The sequence below is a fragment of the Xenopus tropicalis genome, chromosome 10 (assembly GCF_000004195.4).
Source record: "Xenopus tropicalis strain Nigerian chromosome 10, UCB_Xtro_10.0, whole genome shotgun sequence".
Taxonomy (NCBI): domain Eukaryota; kingdom Metazoa; phylum Chordata; class Amphibia; order Anura; family Pipidae; genus Xenopus; species Xenopus tropicalis.
In genome coordinates, this window is record NC_030686.2 from 44374411 (window position 1) to 44396428 (window position 22018).

Here is a 22018-nt window from a genome sequence, read left to right on the forward strand (position 1 = left end):
ATCATACTAAAAATTATAATAAAGGTGATCAACCTTTATATCTGTGTTGCCCATACCCACAGCACTGAACTCTAACTCTCAGATATTTTTATAAATCTTTATAAATATTACAGGTGCAAATTATTTAAACGCTTAAGAGTCTTTATAAAATGTATAAATATGATATAAAATGAGATTTTTCTAGTATAGACTCTGCGGCTGTGGCTACAGGTAATGCTTTTCTGCAGACGTCCTGTAGGTGCCGCTGTTTTCCAGAAGTTGGCCTATTCCCGCAGGCGGCCGCTAGGTGTCGCTGTGCCTTAAGGCCCGTACCGAGCCGAGTGGCGGCCTGTCCTAAGAGCTGAAAGCCCGGGGTTGAGCGGCTGGCGGGAAGCGCTGGATAATGAGAAGCTGCTGAGAGGTGAGGCGGGGAGGGAGGAGGCGGGGAGGGAGGAGGCGGGGGTGCTGACCCAGAGAGAGGGATCCCAACACGGTGACGGTGAGTGCCCTGGGGAACAGTTCTACAGTACTGAGTAGCCATTATTCATTCCCCTGGCTCCTTCCTACTCACTGTACCAACAGGTTCCCCAGGGAACTTCCAGTGTGTCCTACTTCCTACTATAGCACCGGGCTCATCTACCCAGCTGTGTCACATAGGGACCCATAAGTTTGCAGGGGTATTATATCCAGTAGTGCCCTGTGCTAATACCCCCCCTGTACTACTCACACTGAAAGATTATACTGTTACCCCCTCCCATGTGCTGTTACCCCCTCCCATGTGCTGATACCCCCTCCCATGTGCTGATACCCCCTCCCATGTGCTGATACCCCCTCCCATGTGCTGATACCCCCTCCCATGTGCTGATACCCCCTCCCATGTGCTGATACCCCCTCCCATGTGCTGTTACCCCCTCCCATGTGCTGTTACCCCCTGATACCCCCATATACTACTCACTTTGCACAGAGCAGGTTGGCAGTATGGCACTAGCTGGCACAGAGCAGGCTGGCAGTATGACACTAGCTGGCGCAGAGCAGGTTGGCAGTATGACAGTAGCTGGCACAGAGCAGGCTGGCAGTATGGCACTAGCTGGCACAGAGCAGGCTGGCAGTATGACACTAGCTGGCACAGAGCAGGTTGGCAGTATGACACTAGCTGGCACAGAGTAGGTTGGCAGTATGGCACTATCTGGCACAGAGCAAGTTGGCAGTATGGCATTAGCTGGCACAGAGCAGGTTGGCAGTATGGCACTAGCTGGCACAGAGCAGGCTGGCAGTATGGCACTAGCTGGCACAGAGCAGGCTGGCAGTATGACACTAGCTGGCGCAGAGCAGGTTGGCAGTATGACAGTAGCTGGCACAGAGCAGGCTGGCAGTATGGCACTAGCTGGCACAGAGCAGGCTGGCAGTATGACACTAGCTGGCACAGAGCAGGTTGGCAGTATGACACTAGCTGGCACAGAGTAGGTTGGCAGTATGGCACTATCTGGCACAGAGCAAGTTGGCAGTATGGCATTAGCTGGCACAGAGCAGGTTGGCAGTATGGCACTAGCTGGCACAGAGCAGGTTGGCAGTATGGCACTAGCTGGCACAGAGCAGGTTGGCAGTATGGCACTAGCTGGCACAGAGCAGGTTGGCAGTATGACACTAGCTGGCACAGAGCAGGTTGGCAGTATGACACTAGCTGGCACAGAGCAGGTTGGCAGTATGACACTAGCTGGCACAGAGCAGGTTGGCAGTATGGCACTAGCTGGCACAGAGCAGGCTGGCAGTATGGCACTAGCTGGCACAGAGCAGGTTGGCAGTATGACACTAGCTGGCACAGAGCAGGTTGGCAGTATGACACTAACTGGCACAGAGCATGTTGGCAGTAGCTGGCACAGAAGAGGTTGGCAGTAAGACTGTGGCTGGCACTGAGCAGGGGGTGCATCATGTGACCCTCACTCCCTGCAAAATGTGATGAAGCTGCACATTCCCCTGGGACAGGCTGGATACAGAGCTGAGAGCACAGGAGCCCATTGCATCCCTGAGCCTGACACGTGTCATGTACTTACTATTGGGAGCACTGTCTGTCTGTCTGTCGCTGTCTGCCTGTCTGTTTGCACTGCTGGTTCCCACTCCTATAACTCCCATATGAACTGACGCCTGCTCAAGAGCCACAATTAAAAAACAGAAAAAGACCAGCAGCGAGTTTATATCAGAAAGTTGCTTTTATTATGCAAGAATATCTTTCTGGATTAGTTGTCGCTAGAGAGAGCACTAGTCCTGGCACTTGCACCCTGCACCCTGACAGATACTGCTGGGATCTACTGCCGGGATCTGCTCCCATCATCCCCACACGGCCCTACACTGAGAGCTGTCGTTTTATCATTATTATTTTTGTTATATTCTGTCTCTTAATAAGGATTTATATCCATTTCTGCCCCCGTGCAGTGTCCCCTCCGACTTCACTGTTGAGATCATGGCAGACAGCGAACAGCAGGAAGATTACAAGATACAGGGATTTGATGCCGACACCCAGAGTCTTCTGAAAACAGCACTAAAAGGTAATTCCCATGTAACCATTTCCCCTTGTATATACAGTAAATGCATCCTGAATAAGCTTCATATAAATATTTGTATTTATACATATGGGTAGGAGGTGCCATAGTGTTTCCCTTAGACAGTACAGTATGGGGGTACAGCTTATTGTGTGCCCAGAACATTCCTTCTCTGTATATTTGTATTTATACATATGGGTAGGGGGTGCCATAGTGTTTCCCTTAGACAGTACAGTATGGGGGTACAGCTTATTGTGTGCCCAGAACATTCCTTCTCTGTATATTTGTATTTATACATATGGGTAGGAAGCGCCATAGTGTTTCCCTTAGACAGTACAGTATGGGGGTACAGCTTATTGTGTGCCCGGAACATTCCTTCTCTGTATATTTGTATTTATACATATGGGTAGGGGGTGCCATAGTGTTTCCCTTAGACAGTACAGTATGGGGGTACAGCTTATTGTGTGCCCAGAACATTCCTTCTCTGTATATTTGTATTTATACATATGGGTAGGAGGTGCCATAGTGTTTCCCTTAGACAGTACAGTATGGGGGTACAGCTTATTGTGTGCCCAGAACATTCCTTCTCTGTATATTTGTATTTATACATATGGGTAGGGGGTGCCATAGTGTTTCCCTTAGACAGTACAGTATGGGGGTACAGCTTATTGTGTGCCCAGAACATTCCTTCTCTGTATATTTGTATTTATACATATGGGTAGGGGGTGCCATAGTGTTTCCCTTAGACATTCTCTGTATGATTGCATGTATATGCAGTTGTATTATATTCTCTCTCTCTATATATAATGTAAAAATCACTTTTGAATGCCTTTTTATGGGTTTATGTGCAACAGAGCCGGGGAGCGTAGACTTGGAAAAGGCTGCCAGTGTGATTGTAGATCAGTCTCTGAGAGATGCCACATTCAGCAGGGAAGCTGGGAGGATGTGCTATACCATTATCCAGGTGAGAAGCCAAGGACCGCCCAGGTATAATTGCATATTTAGTACGAACCCTACAAATAACAATGTAGAATTGCTCTTCTGAGCACTTTTGCAATTAGACAGTGAGTCTGGGGGGGGGGGGGGGTCATGGAAAGGGTGTAAAGGAATCTGATGGAGCAAGAGCTCCCCCAATGGTAAAAAACCCATTGCTCTTTCTCTCCCATAGGCAGAGAGCAAGCAGACAGGACGCACCGTGTTCCGCTCCACCCTCCTGAACCGGCTGCAAGTGGAGTATAAGAACCGGAAGGAGACGAGGGCTCGCTCCCTGCAGGAGTGGGTTTGCTATGTCGGCTTCATGTGCAACGTCTTCGACTATCTTAGGGTGAGCAGAGAGTGGGGCACATGTGTAGAGCAGGGGGGTAGGAGGCAACTGTCCGTCCAGTGGGCTGCCAAAGGCGCCGGAGTACACCTGTAAGTGTCAGACCTGTCTGTTTCAGGTGAATAACATGCCGATGCTGGCTCTAGTTAACCCCGTGTATGACTGCCTATTTGATTTGGTACAGCCTGACAATCTGAAAAGGGAAGAGGAGGTAAGTGAGTATAATCACTGTTCTGTACTGACTCTTGGTCAAGCCTCCATTGGCTATCACCATGACCAATTAGCTTCTTTCCATGCACAATTTTGTCTCTGATTGGTTTACCTGCTTCCTCTCTCAGCCTGTCCTGATCCTACCGACAAACCTCCTGCCGATAGTTAACCTGTCTGGTGATATTTCAGGTGGACTGCCTGGTGTTGCAGTTGCATCGGGTAGGGGAGCAGCTGGAGAAGATGAACTGCCAGCGTATGGACGAGCTTTTCTCGCAGCTGAGAGACAGCTTCCTCCTGCAGGGAGGCCTCAGTTCGCTCACCCAGCTACTGCTGCTCGAGATGATCGAGTACAGGGCAGCCGGCTGGCGCATGACCGACGCGGCGCAGAAGTATTACTACAGCGAGGTGTCGGAGTGAGGCCATAGACAGCGGATTTTATCCTACGTTCAAAAGCACAAGATTTTATAAACCCTTTGGTTGCCACAGAGCCATGAAAGGCATGTTTCAGAAGCATAAGCAAGAGCCATACTTCCTTTATGTAACAGATAGCACAGACGGCGCCATATTTATTTGCGACCTTGATCCAAGCACAATTGAGCCAAAGTGTGTAGTTGGTCAATGAAGGGCAAATGGGTGGGATTCAGCCTTGAGCATAAACATTGAGGGCTTCTATTGGACTTGATTGAAAGCGTCATGGCTTTTTGGCACTAAAATTGGTTTAAGCAGTGTAATGGATTTGCAGCACTAATGTAAAGCAAAGGGGGTTAGAGTTCTTTTGGGAAAACCTAACACTTAATTCAAGACCCACATAGATTATAAGTCTTGCTGAGTGTGACTAGTTAAGATGGTGGCACATTCCCCTGTGGTATTATCTGCACTGGTAGAGAAAACTCCAATACTGAACCGCCTTGTGCAAATGCTTTGTATTTTTGGGTGGAAATCTACCCAGAAACCCTAAGGTCCGTGGTAAACAGGGACATTAGTCACCGCGTGACGAATCTCCCTTGTCGCGGGCGACTAATCTCCCCGAAATGCCATCCCACCGGCTAGAATGTAAATCGCCGGTGTGATGGCATACGTGGCGCCGAAATGGCCGGTTTCCTCTCAAGGCAACTTCAGTGATTTCGGTGCCACTTATGCCATCGCACTGGTGATATACATTCTAGCCGGTGGGATGGCATTTCAGGCGTCTGTCTCGGCCCTAATACACAGGTGGCTTGGCACAGTATTGGTGTTTTTTTCCCACCTGTGTTTGACTTGCCCCTAAGGATAATCGCCCAGAGGGTGAACATGGCCGAATGGGAGAGGAACTAAAGTGCTAAATTACCTCTCCCAATCAGAATTGACTGCAATCTCTGCCCAAGAGCCTCTCACATGTCACTGGCGGGAGAATCCCCAATAAGGGTAAATGAGAAGGGGCTGTGGTTTTTTTTCTTCTATGACAAATGTTGGAAATCTCACTTAGACAAGTAACGTATAAACATTCCTGAGTCAGTGTGATCAGAGGTGAAGCGCAACGGTCAGAATCTGGAACTTCCATGCATCCCACTACAGCAGACTTATGCATCCGCCGGCTTCCTCTGCCACCAGCTCTCAGGTTATCCTTTTCTATTTGCCACCATTTCTTGTGGGCGGAGACTGGAAGCGAGCAGCGCTCACACAGAGACGGGTGCTCTGAATGGAAAGAGCGACTGCATGCTCTCCCGCTAAAGCACATCTTGTTTCCACGGGGTAATACATAGTATATACTCTGCTGGCTAATTCCGAGTTGTTTTATAAAAGAAAACTTTTTTGTCTGAACGATGTACAATTTTTTCCTAACAATAACCCTTTATAATGATTTTGCCTCTTACAGGGGAAGTTGCTTTTATGATAAATTTTATTAATAAAGTTTTTGTATGTTACACTTGCATCTTGTTTCATTGTGGGCCTTTTCTTTTACTGCCTGCCCCATAATAACCACCCGACAAAGAATAAGGGACACATAACTACACATACAAGACCTGTTCCTGTGTGTGTACAGAGCCATAGAGCAAAATGCGGCTGATTTGTTATTATACTATGTCATTCGGTTTAATTCTTGCATTGTTTCTTTGGGATACCCAACATGGAAGAGTTTATAGGAAAGGTTCCTTTTCAGCCAAGAATGCTGGATTGTGCAGGGCTCCACCAAAGTAAGGAAAATCCACACATCTCCCTATATATAAGTCCTGGTAACCACCTACCACCAGCGGAAGTGAGCGAACGCTCTGTTGGCTTCAGCCATTTTATGCAGCTCGTGCTTTTTCTTCACTACCTCTCCCTGCCCCTCGTAAGCATCGAGTATGGCCTGGGACAACTTTTCGTACATTAGTGTCCGGCGGTGTTTGTGCTCGCGACACTCTGTGATTAACCACTTCATAGCCAGGAACCTGCGCCTGTTCTCTTTCAATGGAGTGGGGACCTGGAAAAAGAAGAATATGTTCACTCTTTCTTTTTTGAGGAGCCAGCCTCCCTTCCCTTATGTGGTCTCTGCGAGTACCTGGTATGACTTGCCCCCTCTCAGAACGCTGGTAAGGCCAATGATGGGCTGGCAGTTGTGAAGAGCTTGGTGGAAGATGGTGTAGGGATTGCACTCAATGCTTGCCCTCTCCTCTTCGGGGGCCTTGTAGTATTTTTCCAGCTGTGTCCTTTTTATTTGCTCTAATGTCTACAATGAGAGAAAACCGATGTAGTGATAAACTTGCACTCCAGGAGCAGCGTGTTTCCTTCATTTTTGGGTGACTGCGCTGCCTCCTTTCTCAGTTGCTGAGCAACAGGGCGCAATCAGTTTTAGTTCTTTACACATAGTGGAGTTTTATCGATTGTATTTAAATTTGCACAAGCAAACATTGTTTGGTATTGGCCAAACTGCCCTAGAGTGGATGTGATAGGGGCCTTAGTTTGTAAGCTCCGTCGCTGTGTAAACACTACGGTTCTTTATAAATAAAGGTTAAAGTCAGAACCAACCTGATTCATAATGGAGCACGCCAGAACCTTGTTTCCGCCTTTCATCATCATATTGGTGAATTTGCTGAAAGACAAAGGAATTTTCTTATTTGTACAATTTCTTATTTTGTTTTTACTTATTTGGTTACTCCATGTGTTAAATTCTACAGAATGATGGGTATTTTGTAGTGACCAGGCCCAGACTGGGATTCAAAATAGGCACTGGCATTTCAGGTTCTCAAAGGCCCAAACAGCCCCCCCACCAGCCCAACAGACTGTCTATGGCACCTTACAGCAAGCCCCTCTGGCATTTGCCTGAACCCACAGATTGCCAGTCTGGGCCTGGGTCCTGGCATTCCAAGTACCCAGAGGCACAAACAGCCCCCCCAGACCAAAAAAGTGACTGTATAAGGCATCTTACAGCAGCCCCTCTGGCATTTGCCTGAACCCACAGATTGCCGGCCTGGGCCTGGATCCTGGCATTCCAAGTACCCAGAGGCCCAAACAGCCCCCCCCAACCCAATAAATAGTGACTGCCTATGGCATCTTACAGCAGCCCCTCTGGCATTTGCCTGAACCCACAGATTGCCAGCCTGGGTCCTGGCATTCCAAGTACCCAGAGGCCCAAACAGCCCCCCCCAACCCAATAAATAGTGACTGCCTATGGCATCTTACAGCAGCCCCTCTGGCATTTGCCTGAACCCACAGATTGCCAGCCTGGGCCTGGGCCCTGGAATTTCAAGTACCCAGAGGCACAAACAGCCCCCCCAGCCCAATAAATAGTGAGTGACTATGGCACCTTACAGCAGCCCCTCTGGCATTTGGCAGAACCCACAGATTGCCAGTCTGGGCCTGGGTCCTGGCATTCCAAGTACCCAGAGGCCCAAACAGCCCCCCCAGCCCAATAAATAGTGACTGTCTATGGCATCTTATAGCAGCCCCCCTGGCATTTGCCTGAACCCAGAGATTGCCAGCCTGGGCCTGGGCCCTGGCATTCCAAGTACCCAGAGGCCCAAACAGCCCCCCCAGCCCAATAAATAGTGACTGTCTATGGCATCTTACAGCAGCCCCTCTGGCATTTGCCTGAACCCACAGATTGCCAGCCTGGGCCTGGGCCCTGGAATTTCAAGTACCCAGAGGCCCAAACAGCCCCCCCAGCCCAATAAATAGTGACTGCCTATGGCATCTTACAGCAGCCCCTCTGGCATTTGCCTGAACCCACAGATTGCCAGCCTGGGCCTGGGCCCTGGAATTTCAAGTACCCAGAGGCCCAAACAGCCCCCCCAGCCCAATAAATAGTGAGTGACTATGGCACCTTACAGCAGCCCCTCTGGCATTTGCCTGAACCCACAGATTGCCAGTCTGGGCCTGGGTCCTGGCATTCCAAGTACCCAGAGGCCCAAACAGCCCCCCAGCCCAATAAATAGTGAGTGACTATGGCCCCTTACAGCAGCCCCTCTGGCATTTGCCTGAACCCACAGATTGCCAGTCTGGGCCTGGGTCCTGGCATTCCAAGTACCCAGAGGCCCAAACAGCCCCCCCAGCCCAATAAATAGTGACTGTCTATGGCACCTTACAGCAGCCCCTCTGGCATTTGGCAGAACCCACAAACTACCAGTCTGCGCCTGGTAGTTACCATACCTCATATAAACGTGGTTTCCCTAAATATACCATGTGTCACAATTAAATACAATGATAGGTAAAAGAGTGTGGCCTTATACAAGGTGCGTGTGCATACAGGGCTGATTTGGTTGTATCATGTGACCCTTTCAAGTAGGAAGAGGCGAAGTTTTCTATGTGAACATGAAAGAGTGAGATTATTATTGATGTCTCTGTACCTGACTGTCAGGTCACTAAAGACCGAGCTGGTCACATTGGAAGGAGCTGCTTTGATCGGTCTGACAATTTTCAGCTCTCGGTCTGCCCGCTCCTGCTCGCTCAGCTCCTCCAGGGGTCGCTTGTAAACCTCCTTGTCTGGTTCAGGATCAAGATACTGGGGGCTGTACCTGGTCCACCTCACTTGGGTCAGACTGCACAGAGAGAAGTCGCAACATGATATTTAGAGAACTTATTATAGCAGGTCTTAATCTTATTATTCAGAATACAAACCAGGCTAATCCTTCCCTCTAAAAGTCACAACTAAACTACCTGGATTCCCTCTCCTTTCAGCTGTCAAGTCTGTATCCCATTCCCCATTGTACCCCCCTCTGTCTGAAGCATTATCCTTCTACACCGAGTATCCCCCTCACTGTGTTGCACCTACGTATGCAGAGTATCCCCTCTTTATGTGTGTGACCCTACCTGTCAGTGCAGGACAACTTTACCAGGTAAGAATCTCATCCTTATACTACCAGAGACTGTATCTTCCCCCCCTCAGTACCCCCCTCTCTACCTCAGTCTGTCTCCCTCTCCCCTCAGTACCCCCTCTCTCCCCCAGTCTGTCTCCCCTCAGTACCCCCTGTCTCCCCCAGTCTGTCTCCCTCTCCCCTCAGTACCCCCTCTCTCCCCCAGTCTGTCTCCCCTCAGTACCCCCTGTCTCCCCCAGTCTGTCTCCCTCTCCCCTCAGTACCCCCTCTCTCCCCCAGTCTGTCTCCCCTCAGTACCCCCTGTCTCCCCCAGTCTGTCTCCCTCTCCCCTCAGTACCCCCTCTCTCCCCAGTCTGTCTCCCTCTCCCCTCAGTACCCCCCTCTCTCCCCAGTCTGTCTCCCTCTCCCCTCAGTACCCCTCTCTCCCCCAGTCTGTCTCCCTCTCCCCCAGTCTGTCTCCCTCTCTCCTCAGTACCCCCTCTCTCCCCAGTCTGTCTCCCTCTCCCCTCAGTACCCCCTCTCTCCCCAGTCTGTCTCCCCTCAGTACCCCCCTCTCTCCCCCAGTCTGTCTCCCCTCAGTACCCCTCTCTCCCCCAGTCTGTCTCCCCTCAGTACCCCCCTCCTCTCTCCCCCAGTCTGTCTCCCTCTCCCCTCAGTACCCCTCTCTCCCCCAGTCTGTCTTCCTCTCCCCTCAGTACCCCCCTCTCTCCCCCAGTCTGTCTCCCCTCAGTACCCCTCTCTCCCCAGTCTGTCTCCCCTCAGTACCCCTCTCTCCCCAGTCTGTCTCCCTCTTCCCTCAGTACCTCCCTCCTACCCCAGTCTGTCTCCCCTCAGTACCCCCTCTCTCCCCCAGTCTGTCTCCCCTCAGTACCCCTCTCTCCCCCAGTCTGTCTCCCCTCAGTACCCCCTCTCTCCCCCAGTCTGTCTCCCTCTCCCCTCAGTACCCCCTCTACCCCAGTCTGTCTCCCCTCAGTACCCCTCTCTCCCCAGTCTGTCTCCCTCAGTACCCTCTCTCCCCAGTCTGTCTCCTCTCCCCTCGTACCCCTCTCTACCCCAGTCTGTCTCCCCTCAGTACCCCCTCTCTCCCCAGTCTGTCTCCCTCTCCCCTCAGTACCCCCTCTCTCCCCCAGTCTGTCTCCCTCTCCCTCAGTACCCCTCTCTCCCCCAGTCTGTCTCCCCTCAGTACCCCTCTCCCAGTCTGTCTCCCTCTCCCTCAGTACCCCCCCTTCTCCCCAGTCTGTCTCCCTCAGTACCCTCTCTCCCCCAGTCTGTCTCCCTCCCCTCAGTACCCCCTCTCTCCCCCAGTCTGTCTCCCTCTCCCCTCAGTACCCCTCTCTCCCCAGTCTGTCTCCCCTCTCCCCTCAGTACCCCCTCTCTCCCCCAGTCTGTCTCCCCCTCAGTACCCCTCTCTCCCCCAGTCTGTCTCCCTCTCCCCTCAGTACCCCCTCTCTCCCCAGTCTGTCTCCCCCTCAGTACCCCTCTCTCCCCAGTCTGTCTCCCTCTCCCCTCAGTACCCCCTCTCTCCCCCAGTCTGTCTCCCTCTCCCCTCAGTACCCCCTCTCTGCCCCAGTCTGTCTCTCTCTCCCCTCAGTACCCCCTCTCTCCTCAGTCTGTCTCCCCTCAGTACCCCCTCTCTCCCCAGTCTGTCTCCCTCTCCCCTCAGTACCCCCTCTCCCCTCAGTCCCCCCTCTCTCCCCCAGTCTTCTCCCTCTCCCCTCAGTCCCCCCTCTCTCCCCCAGTCCCTCTCCCCTCAGTCCCCCCTCTCTCCCCCAGTCCCTCTCCCCTCAGTCCCCCCTCTCTCCCCCAGTCCCTCTCCCCTCAGTCCCCCCATACCATGCCAGCCGTGCCCGTAGCCGCTGTAGCAGTAGCCTGCCCGGGGGCGCCGCCATGTTGCAGTGAGTGAGAGAGAGAGAGAGAGGGCAGGTTGAACCCGGGGGGGGGGGGGGGTGACGCAGAATCTCGCGAGAGTAGAGGAGGAGGCGGAGCCCGGCGGGACCATGGCTGACAGTGACGGGGAGACGCTGGAGTCCTGGCTGAGTGAGTGTTCGGGACCCCCGGGGGCCACTGACTCCCCAAAGGGCTAAGGCAGTACCCACTCCCCCCGCTCCCAGTATTGGGGAGGGAATACAGTGCGTGGGGTTCCATTGCCCCCCTGCCAGCCTGGGAATTGCCCCCCTGCCCTGATATCTACTTCTGCCCCCTTCCACACCCCAGCCGGACCCACAGGGGAGCAGCTCCAGCCTGACACCCACACTGGCACTTATTCAGCAGCAACTCCCTCATCATTGGCCCCTCAGTATCGCCCCGCCCCCTGTTCAGCCCTTGGCAGGAGTGACATTTCAGTGTTGGGGGGTCAGTGACCCCTAACAACCAGACAGCATTTTACATTGCCAGCTAGAGGAAGTAGAGGAGGAAGTGGAACTAATAGAGTAAAAAGTAAATAATGACGACCAATTGCAAAGTGGCTAGATAGGCCATTATATAATAACATGAAGGTGTATGTAAGTGTTCGTGGTTGTACGGTGGGCGACAAGGGAGCTTTGCGTTACACATTCTCTGTTCTTGGCTGATTTTGCAGATAAAGCCACAAACCCCTGCAACCGCCAGGAGGACTGGGAGTATATCATCAGCTTCTGCGACCAAGTCAACAAGGAGCTGGAGGGGTAAGTGTGCTATTATGGGGCTCCTTGAGGTTATGGGAGTGTCTCTATGAGGTGCCTACACTGTAGTTAATACAAGCGGCGTGTAGCCAATCACACATGTGCTTTAATTATTCTGTCAGCACCAGAAGAGTACAAGCTACCTGCTGATTGGTTGGCATGATTAGCTTGCAGTTGGTTTGCCTCCTACTTGTGTTGGCTGACTCCCCTCTCCTCTCAGTCCTCAGATTGCCGTCAGGTTGCTAGCACACAAAATCCAGTCCCCGCAAGAATGGGAAGCTCTGCAGGCCCTAACTGTGAGTAATATATTGTCAGTGGCTGTATAGTGGATTATTCTAGATAGGGTTGCCACCTAGCAGGTTCTCAAACTGGGAAATCACTAGCTAAGGCCATGGCCAGTATTATTACCCCTTTACCCACCTTTCCACCACCAGCTCCTCGGTTACACCCCATTCCATGAGATCCAGTTTCCCTTAACCTTCTCGGCTCCACCCCCTTGATGTAACCAGCCTGCCCCTTTCAGGTACCAGTCAGACTATTATTCTGGGCCATAGCTAGATAGTCTAGATCAGTGCTGTCCAACTGGCGGCCACCTCTGTGTGGCCCCCCACCTGTCTGGCTGCTTTGATGGCTTACCTTTATGTTAGCTTTAAATGGTATCCGTACTGTGATTAACTGCCCCCCCTGCATGGTTCTCACCTCAGATTCAGGCTGTAATCCCCCTGTATTGTTTAAACATGTAATCCCCTGTGTTGTTCACACCTTTTAATCTCTGCATTGTTCACCCCCTGCATTGTTCACACCTCAGGCTCAGGCTGTAATCACCCACATTGTTCATCTCTTCACACCTCAGACATTGTATGTACTGCCTGGGTAGGCAGAGCATGGCACATAGGCAGCATAGGGCAGGGAGGGTATGGCACCCACAGGCAGCATAGGGCAGGCAGAGTATGGCACACACCGGCAGCATAGGGCAGGCAGAGTATGGCACACACAGGCAGCATAGGGCAGGCAGAGTATGGCACACAGGCAGCATAGGACAGGCAGAGTATGGCACACATAGGCAGCATAGGGCAGGGAGGGTATGGCACCCACAGGCAGCATAGGGCAGGCAGAGTATGGCACACACCGGCAGCATAGGGCAGGCAGAGTATGGCACACACAGGCAGCATAGGGCAGGCAGAGTATGGCACACAGGCAGCATAGGACAGGTAGAGTATGGCACACATAGGCAGCATAGGGCAGGCAGAGTATGGCACACACAGGCAGCATAGGGCAGGCAGAGTATGGCATACACAGGCAGCATAGGGCAGGCAGAGTATGGCACACACAGGCAGCATAGGGCAGGCAGAGTATGGCACACACAGGCAGCATAAGGCAGGCAGAGTATGGCACACACAGGCAGCATAGGGCAGGCAGAGTATGGCACACACAGGCAGCATAGGGCAGGCAGAGTATGGCAGCATAGGGCAGGCAGAGAATGGCACACAGGCAGCATAGGACAGGCAGAGTATGGCACACACAGGCAGCATAGGACAGGCAGAGTGCTGCCTGTGTTTGCCATACTCTGCCTGCCCTAAGCTGCCTGTGGGAGGTGAACCTGGCAGGGGTTTGTTCTGGGAGTTTGTTAGCAGTTGTAAATAGCCATTAAATGGTCCCTAAGGTGTGTAATTATATGCTGGGGGTTACTGTGCTATCCACAGGGGAGGCAGCGGCATATGGATTTAAGGGTGTGTCTTAATATAATTCTTTAACATATGAATGATGGTTGATATCCCTGCAGCGACCATTGTGAAAAAATGGGTGTGGTTTAAAATTGGGGAGTGGCCAAAACTGGCTTCCATTAGCGGCCCTCCACCATGTACGCAAGAGAAATTATGGCCCTCGGCACCGCAGAAGTTGGACAGCACTGGTCTAGATCATATTTGTCAAACACAAGGCCCAGGGGCCAAATCCGGCCCACCTGGCTGTTTTATGTGGCCCTTGGTGAGTGTGTCTGACCATCCAGCCTGATCAATTTCCATTTTCCTCACATAGTAACTAAGACTAAGGGCTATATTTATCATACTGTGCAAAAAGTGGGGTGAAGCATTACCAGTAATGTTGCCCCAGGCATCCAATCAGTAATCAGATTTCAACAGTAGCAAAGCATCTGATTGGCTGCTATGAGCAACATCACAGCTAATGGCTTACTCCATTTTTTACACATTGTGATAAATATACCCCTTAGTATCTTACTAAGTATATTAATAAAACATTTCGCCCGCAACTTAGCCTGTGTTTTAGATTTCGGCCCCTTATGTGATTGAGTTTGACACCCCTGGTCTAGATAGTCTGCTCCTGCTTGCAGGTTCTGGAGGCCAGCATGAAGAACTGTGGCAGGAGGTTCCATAGTGAAGTCGGCAAATTCCGCTTCCTAAATGAGCTGATTAAAGTTGTGTCCCCAAAGGTAAGTCTCTGTGAGTTCCTCCAGCTTCCCCTTAGCTTCTGTGGGTGACCACAGCTGCCGCCATAGTGGGTGGCTGTACACTATGGGAGTAATCCGATCGTTTGGCCCTCAAACCCGCCTGATCGATATCTGGCCAATTTTAGGGACAAGGGAGGGGGTCAGGGAGGCCTGTTGGGGGAGCCCATACACAGGCAGATAAGCTGCTCAATTGGTCCAAAGGACTCAAACTGGCAGTTTAAATCTGCCTGTTTATGGCTACCTTTAGGCTGGGCTACCTCAAGCCATCTTATCACCCCCATAGCTTTTATATTATGTTATAACCCCACCCCCACACCGCTAGTCTGATGAAGTAAAGCAAGGGCACTTTCTTTATCCTTCTCTCTGCAGTATCTCGGAGACAGGATTTCAGAGAAGGTAAAGAGCAAAGTGATTGGGCTCCTGTATAGCTGGACCGTGGCCCTTCCCGAGGAGACCAAGATCAAGGAGGCTTACCACATGCTGAAGAGGCAGGGTGTGTATCCCGGGACTGTTATGTCATTTAAACCTTTTACAGTCCTTGCAGTTAACCCTTTGATTTCTGTTGAACAGGTATCATTCTTGCAGACCCCGAAATCCCTGTAGACCATACCCTGGTTCCTTCCCCTCCCACAAGACCCAAGAATCCCATCTTTGATGATGAGGAGAGATCCAAGGTGAGAGTTGTACATGGAATTTTTTTTAGCAAAAAACTATCCTTTTCTATCCAATTGTCCTGAAATTCTGACTTGTGATTCTTTGTTTTTAGATTTTGGCGAGACTATTAAAAAGTAAAAACCCAGACGATCTTCAGGAAGCAAATAAGCTGATTAAATCCATGGTGAAGGAGGTTAGTGTTCGAATTTCGCATGCTTGTGAATCACACGCCTGAATCTCCAGCACAGCTTGTGCAGGACATCTATATGAATACATATAAGTAGGTGTAGCTACACTCCAAATATTCATAATATATTAAAGATGCCCTACCCTTAAGGGAACAGTAAAACCAAAACATGAAAGTGTTTTAAAGTAATTAAAATATAATGTACTGTTGCCCTGCACTGGTGCAACTGGGGTGTTTGCTACAGAAACCCTACTATAGTTTATATAAATACCCCGCTGTGTAGCCCCGGGGGCAGCCATTCCTGCACCGGTACAGCTGGGGTGTTTACTACAGAAACCCTACTATAGTTTATATAAATACCCCGCTGTGTAGCCCCGGGGACAGCTGTTCCTGCACTGGTACAGCTGGGGTGTTTGCTACAGAAACCCTACTATAGTTTATATAAATACCCCGCTGTGTAGCCCCGGGGACAGCCGTTCCTGCACTGGTACAGCTGGGGTGTTTGCTACAGAAACCCTACTATAGTTTATATAAATACCCCGCTGTGTAGCCCCGGGGGCAGCCATTCCTGCACTGGTACAGCTGGGGATGTTTGCTACAGAAACCCTACTATAGTTTATATAAATACCCCGCTGTGTAGCCCCGGGGGCAGCCATTCCTGCACTGGTACAGCTGGGGATGTTTGCTACAGAAACCCTACTATAGTTTATATAAATACCCCGCTGTGTAGCCCCGGGGGCAGCCGTTCCTGCACTGGTACAGCTGGGGATGTTTGCTACAGAAACCCTACTATAGTTTATATAAATACCCTGCTGTGTAGCCCCGGGGGCAGCCATTCCTGCACTGGTACAGCTGGGGTGTTTGCTACAGAAACCCTACTATAGTTTATATAAATACCCCGCTGTGTAGCCCCGGGGGCAGCCATTCCTGCACTGGTACAGCTGGGGTGTTTGCTACAGAAACCCTACTATAGTTTATATAAATACCCTGCTGTGTAGCCATTCGGAAATATTCAGTCACTGACCCCTGGTCCCAGGTTTTCTCAAATGCTGGTTGATTTCTCTTGTTCCTTTCCGCCTTAGGATGAAGTGCGTATGCAGAGAGCGAGTAAGCGAACTCACACCTTGGAAGAAGTGAGTAACAACGTGATGCTGCTGCAGGAGATGCTGACCCATTACAGCAAGGACGACTCTTCTGATGGGGACAAGGAACTTATGAAGGTAAAGGGAAGACTGAGAACAGTTAAATGAGGTTGTTCACCTTTAAATTAACTTTATCGTAAAGAGACAATCTTCACTTTTTATTATTTGCGGTTTTTGAATTATTTAACTGTAAATGTAGTAGCTCTCCAGTGTGGAATTTCATTAGCTGTCAGGTTGCTAGGGTTCAAAACTACCCTAGCAACCAGGCATTGATTTGAATGAGAGACAGGAATATAAATAGGAGAGGGGCTAACTAGAAAGGGAAGTAATAAAAAGCAAAAATGACAATAAAATTGTAGCCTTACAGAGCAATAGTTCTTTGGCTGCTGGGCTGTGAGTCCAAGCCGGATAGTGCTAATATGGATTGGTGCTGTTGTTTTGCTACCATTGGTCGGGAGGAGATGCAGGTATGGTCCTCTAGGTGCAGCTTTTGTACATCTTTTGGCTAAAGAAGTGCAACCCATGTAGCTTTTCATGGTAACACAGCTTGATTTAGGTCAGCCTTCATTTTGTCTCTCTCATGTGCCTCAGGAACTGTATGAAAGATGTGAAATGAAGAGGCTCGCCCTGTTCAAGATGGCAAGTGAGACAGAGGATAACGATAGTGCTTTGGGTAAGCGCCGTTCCATGTAACAGAGTAATTTTGTCCCCATTTAAGGATAGCGTTTGAGTGCTCACTTTTTGCTAAAAATGACATTTTTCCTACACAGGCGACATCTTGCAGGCTAGTGACGATTTATCTCGGGTCATCAACATGTACAGGAAAGCCGTGGAAGGTCAAGACATCAACGGGGACATCAGCCTTCCGGACACACATAGCAAAAAAGGTTCTCTCCTCGTTGCTGCTCAGTTTTTTATTTTCTGCTGCATGTAAAACGCCTCCCCTGTGGCGGTTAAGGATCTACAGGCTGTTTCATATTAGATGTATGTCCTAGAGCCACCACTATAACATTAGAGCTTGATGCTTCGAGAACATTTCTCCCTTTGTAGAGCAATTGCCTTAGCAATTACGTATCGGCCATGCTTGCTACGAGCCCCTGCCTTAGTCCATTATTCTTCTCACTCATTCTCAAATGGTTGGGCTTTGTACTCTCTTCCTTAGGAGACACCAGCCACAAGGACCTTTCCACTCTCATCGATTTGGCAGACTCCGAGGAGGCATTTATCCCCCAAAAGGATCCTGAGCCATTTTTACCAGTGCCAACAGAACAAGCAAAGCCAGAGCAGCCATCTGCACTGATTCCCATTCTCCCTCCTCCTCCGCTAGTTCCCACCCACTCTCGCGGATACTACTCCAACACGGATCACTTTCTCACTCAGATGAAAAGCGCATCAGACTCCCTGTGTCTTCTGGATGAGGAGCTTTTGCATTTAGGTAGGGATAGGGATGTGTATGCAGAGATGTGTCTGTGGGTGTGTCCTAGCATTTGCCATGCCTTCTACCTTTTCTGTTAATGAATTTTATTGTTGAGATGGCTTGGTGTTCAGTTTCCCTTTATCAGGTGCAGTGAAATTCAGAAAAGCCTTTAGGACCTCCTTCCTTTAATTCCTAATGATATTCTCCTCCAGGTTTGGATGATCCAGCACCAAGCACACAATCCAATGTGTCCCAGAGCACCATGGGTGATATTCTTCAGGTACACAGCTTTATCATTTATGCAATTAACACAATCACACAGAGTAGTTCATAGAAAGAAGTTTGGTTTTGCTAAAGCGCCAGTCTCAGATCCTGCACCTCTTAGCACAGTAAAGCCTCCTGTAAGCTGATTGGGTGCATAGAGGCCCCTAATAGCCAATCACAGCCCTTATTTGGCACCTCCATGAACTTTTATGGTGCTTGTGTTGCTCCCCAAGTCTTTCTCCATTTGACTGTGGCTCACGAGTAAGAAAGGTTGGGGATCCCTGTCTTAGCAGGTGATTATCAAATGAAGGCTATCATTATCTGGTGAGAATATCCAGGGCACACAATATTTGCACAGGTGGCCTAGGAGGCTAGGGTCTGAGATCTCTCTCTTTTTTCCAGGTGGAACAGAGCGAATTAGACTTCTTTGGACCAGGACCAGACCGTGATCCCATGGCCCCAACAACAGCTTACCAAATGCAGACAATGCCCCTGCAGCCCTTATGCCCAACTACTATTTCTCCACTCTATTATGCACACAGCTCTGCTACTGTGTTTAGTAGTTTGCCCACAGGACCCCTAATGGTTCCCACAGCAGTCCCTCCGATGGGCAGACTACCGCTGGAAGCCATTGGACCGCAGTTCATGGAGGCAGCTGTATGGTAAGCTACATACAGCATCATGCTGTAAACTAGCATTGTCCCACCTCTAACGATCCAAATAGGATCCTTCTGACAGCCCAGGGGCAGGGGTAGTTCCAAGCTCCATCATATACAGAGCTTTACAGAGTAAGCGCATTCAAGTAATTTAGTAATATCTCACTGATGTAGATACGATCAAAATTGCAGTATAAGGAAAGGACAGGGGATGGGCTTTGCTTGCAAGGGCGTAGTTCATTAATATCAGGTGGGCTGACGAATGATTGCCCCTGCTACAAGCGCTTGAAGTGTTCTTAAGGCAGCATGTAGAGAATAAAAAGTAGTCCAGTTATTTTAGGATGGTACGCACTGCCTTGGACATCTTCTGTTTTATTGTTAACCGCTGCCCTTTTGTATTTTCCATTAATTTTAAAAAAAATGTGTTCTTTCCAAGCAGCTCAGCTTCTATCCAGGTAAGACCTCAACTCCCTATGGGGGTCATGCATGTTTCTGCACAGTTCCCTCTGCCTGTGGCTCCAGGAAGTCCCCTTTTCCTGCCACTGCAACAAGGAAGCCCCCAGAAAGGCTCCGATATCTCCCTTTCAGCTGTGAATGTCCCCTTGGGAACAATAAAACCAAGTGAGTGTTCAGTGCTTTAGCCCCTTCAACGCAGGCCTCAAGTGAGAACCCTGAAGAACAGCAAATCTAAAATTCAGGTCCATCTAAAATTACAGGCTCACTTCTTCCTGTCACCGCCTATGACAAAAATGGCTTCCGAGTCCTCCTGCACTTTGCCAAGGAGTGTCCGCCTGGACGACCTGATGTATTGGTGGTGGTGGTCTCCATGCTGAATACAGCCCCCATGCCAGTCCAGAATATTCAGCTGCAGGCAGCAGTGCCCAAGGTAAGTCAAGATTAGAACAGATGTCCGGCCATATTGTAAAAAGGGGTTTGGGTAAATGGCTTTCACTCTTCTTCACTTTTAGACCATGAAAGTAAAACTGCAGCCTCCATCTGGGACAGACCTATCACCATTTAATCCTATCCAACCCCCCGCAGCCATCACACAGGTCATGCTACTGGCAAACCCGCTGAAGGTATGTTGTAAAGGCTGACTTTGATGGCTATAAACCTATAGATCTGATGAACAGATTTCTAAGTGTCTTGTTTCGAGTGCATCTTAATGTTGCCACTGTTATGTTGCCAAGCTCTATGTTGCTTTCTTTTAAATGCAGGAGAAGGTCAGACTTCGGTTTAAGTTGTCCTTCGTGCTGGGGGAGGAGCCAAGCACAGAGGTGGGAGAAGTGGACCAGTTCCCAGAGCCTGATCTATGGGGGATCCTATGACCGCAAATCGATTGTCTCGCTTAGACTGTGACTCAGAGCGGAATGTAACACTACTCCCAAGTTCCACATTGTTTACATGTTCTTTCTGAGCTGTGCCGTTTTGCAGCCAACAGATGGAGGATGAGAGAGACCCTCACCGCACTTTATTTCACATTCTTCTGAGCGCGCTCTCTCAGCTCCTGTTCTGTCACCCGAAGCTTGTCTGGGTTATTCTCTCGGCACTCATCGCCAAAGGTTTGGTGTATTAAGCAGTGGAAGGAGTTCATTCTCCTAAGGTTCAGTTTCAAAATCCAAACCCGACAGGCCCTTTTTTTTTTTCCATCCCTGAAGTCTTTTCCTCCCCCATAACTGTGACATGGTGGATGATCAGTCTCCAGTGAGTATTTCCTTAGTAGGCAGTATTATTATTTAAGTGTTATTGACAGAATAGGCATGTAACCAGGCACCCCTGCACCTCAGTTGCCTGGTAACATGTTCCTCCTTGCACTGTTTAGTTAGTTTACAAGTCTCTCCTGCAGATTACCAGGCCCCATGGCACCAGCTATGTAACAATCCATGTGGGTTTTTGCTGTTTGATTTCTACTGAAAATCAGGACCAAAATACAATCAAGGGGAACTGTTCCACAAGTGACTTACCTGTAATGATTCAACTACTGGTGAACAAGATATCCCTTGGTTTGGGCAGTGCAGTTCATCACATGTGGCACAGGATACCCATCACTGACCTAGAGCAGTGGCTTTGTCTCTTAAGCAAACTGCTCACACTGGAAGCCATTAGCTGTTTGTCCCTTGCCCAGTGGGACCGCAGCTGGAAATCACTTAGGATGAACAGGTCTGCTTTTTGTTTTGTTTTTTGTGCAAAAAATGTTTGAAAAATGTCTGATCATAGTTTCAAATCTGGAGTTTGCATGTTAAATAAAGCTGTTTGTTCTCTAATTTCTGCCTCCTGTTTGGTTATTATCAAAGTGCACTTTGGTTTGAATCTGAACCTACTTTCATCACCCCTCAATGAGATAGAGGAATCTACTTTTCCTGTTTGTGTACTTTTAGCAACACTGGGATTTCCATGAGCAGAGTAGCCAGCCCAGAATCTCTGCAAGGTGGTGTTCAATTGACTTGCCAATCAGATTTCTGTATTTTCTAACTGCATTAGATCAGTAAAGCTGTTACTAGACCAGGGCAAATTTTGCCCAGAAACCCCCTAGTCTACCTTATAATTTTACACTACCTGGATTTGTACTGCAAAGTTACTTGACATAGTTCTATACCCACTATAAGATGTGCCATGCTGATGTGTTACATGCCCAGCAAAGTGTTACCAGGTAGCTTCCAGGAAAGATGAAACCTACAAAAACTTAGAGCTGGTTCACCTTAAGCTCTCAGCCACCATCACCTACTGTAGATCAGGGATCCCCAACCTTTTTTGCCCGTGAGCAACATTTAAATATAAAAAAAAACTTCTTAGGGCATAACTATTAAGGGCTGTGATTGGCTATTTGGTTGCCCATTGTGGACTGGCAGACTACAGGAGGTTCTGTTTGAAAGTACAGTCTTTTTGCCTCTAAAACTTGCCTCCAAGACATATTTTGACATGTTTTGAGGCCACTTGGAGCAACATCAAAGGGGGTGGTGAACAACATGTTGCTCGCAAACCAATGGCTGGGGATTACTGACCTAGATGAACACCCCTTGTATGCTGTAAGAGCTGGAAGTTTCTGCGTGCAGTAGCTGAACTAGATGTTCACAGTTGCCTTTTGTTGTTCCAAGAAACATCAGACTTAGATGTTACAAAATGGAAGACAGTTGCCATCATCCATAAAGATTTGAGGTGAAGGTTCAAGCATTTCTTAAGTAACGTCTCCTTTCTGATACCTGGGATACCTGCCTGATTTTTCAAATGGTCCAAAATTTCTGGTAGAAGAT

General features: G+C 49.4%; 3 protein-coding genes across 8 annotated transcripts; 2 read left to right on the forward strand and 1 right to left on the reverse strand.

The window, feature by feature from the left end:
• The first annotated feature begins 285 nt into the window (after nucleotides 1-285).
• mif4gd (MIF4G domain containing) lies at nucleotides 286-5951 on the forward strand. Of its 5 annotated transcripts, NM_001016440.2 has the most exon segments (7): nucleotides 437-478; nucleotides 2410-2522; nucleotides 3371-3480; nucleotides 3685-3840; nucleotides 3956-4048; nucleotides 4237-4679; nucleotides 5216-5951. In NM_001016440.2, coding segments are annotated over 5 exon segments (672 nt in total). In that variant the 5' UTR covers nucleotides 437-478; nucleotides 2410-2437; the 3' UTR covers nucleotides 4465-4679; nucleotides 5216-5951.
• Nucleotides 5952-6094: 143 nt separating this feature from the next.
• mrps7 (mitochondrial ribosomal protein S7) lies at nucleotides 6095-11209 on the reverse strand. The gene is given in 5 exon segments (NM_001113930.1): nucleotides 6095-6490; nucleotides 6569-6736; nucleotides 7036-7099; nucleotides 8853-9044; nucleotides 11154-11209. Coding segments are annotated over 5 exon segments (702 nt in total). The 3' UTR covers nucleotides 6095-6268.
• A 57-nt stretch (nucleotides 11210-11266) lies between these two features.
• On the forward strand, nucleotides 11267-21031 carry gga3 (golgi-associated, gamma adaptin ear containing, ARF binding protein 3). Of its 2 annotated transcripts, none has more exons than XM_012971559.3 (17): nucleotides 11267-11357; nucleotides 11899-11983; nucleotides 12201-12276; nucleotides 14331-14429; nucleotides 14817-14940; nucleotides 15018-15121; nucleotides 15214-15294; nucleotides 16371-16508; nucleotides 17022-17103; nucleotides 17201-17317; nucleotides 17593-17865; nucleotides 18060-18127; nucleotides 18514-18773; nucleotides 19204-19388; nucleotides 19484-19653; nucleotides 19736-19846; nucleotides 19985-21031. In XM_012971559.3, the coding sequence occupies exons 1-17, from the start codon at nucleotides 11318-11320 to the stop codon at nucleotides 20093-20095; spliced, it is 2124 nt and encodes a 707-aa protein (XP_012827013.2). In that variant the 5' UTR covers nucleotides 11267-11317; the 3' UTR covers nucleotides 20096-21031. The 2 variants fall into 2 exon arrangements, with proteins under 2 accessions (XP_012827013.2, NP_001123854.1); NM_001130382.1 differs by having other exon boundaries at nucleotides 11299-11357; nucleotides 19207-19388.
• Nucleotides 21032-22018: the final 987 nt, after the last annotated feature.

What these genes read in the sequence shown, in the direction of transcription:
- mif4gd (XM_012971766.3), top strand. Translation starts at nt 2,438, where the DNA reads ATGGCAGACAGCGAACAGCAGGAAGATTACAAGATACAGGGATTTGAT. An exon ending in TCTGAAAACAGCACTAAAAG is followed by an intron (nt 2,523 to 3,370) that starts GTAATTCCCATG and finishes TATGTGCAACAG; the next exon opens with AGCCGGGGAGCGTAGACTTG. An exon ending in ATCTGAAAAGGGAAGAGGAG is followed by an intron (nt 4,049 to 4,175) that starts GTAAGTGAGTAT and finishes TTCCTCTCTCAG; the next exon opens with CCTGTCCTGATCCTACCGAC.
- gga3 (XM_012971559.3), top strand. Translation starts at nt 11,318, where the DNA reads ATGGCTGACAGTGACGGGGAGACGCTGGAGTCCTGGCTGA. An exon ending in GTCAACAAGGAGCTGGAGGG is followed by an intron (nt 11,984 to 12,200) that starts GTAAGTGTGCTA and finishes CTCTCCTCTCAG; the next exon opens with TCCTCAGATTGCCGTCAGGT. An exon ending in TTCATGGAGGCAGCTGTATG is followed by an intron (nt 18,774 to 19,203) that starts GTAAGCTACATA and finishes GTTCTTTCCAAG; the next exon opens with CAGCTCAGCTTCTATCCAGG.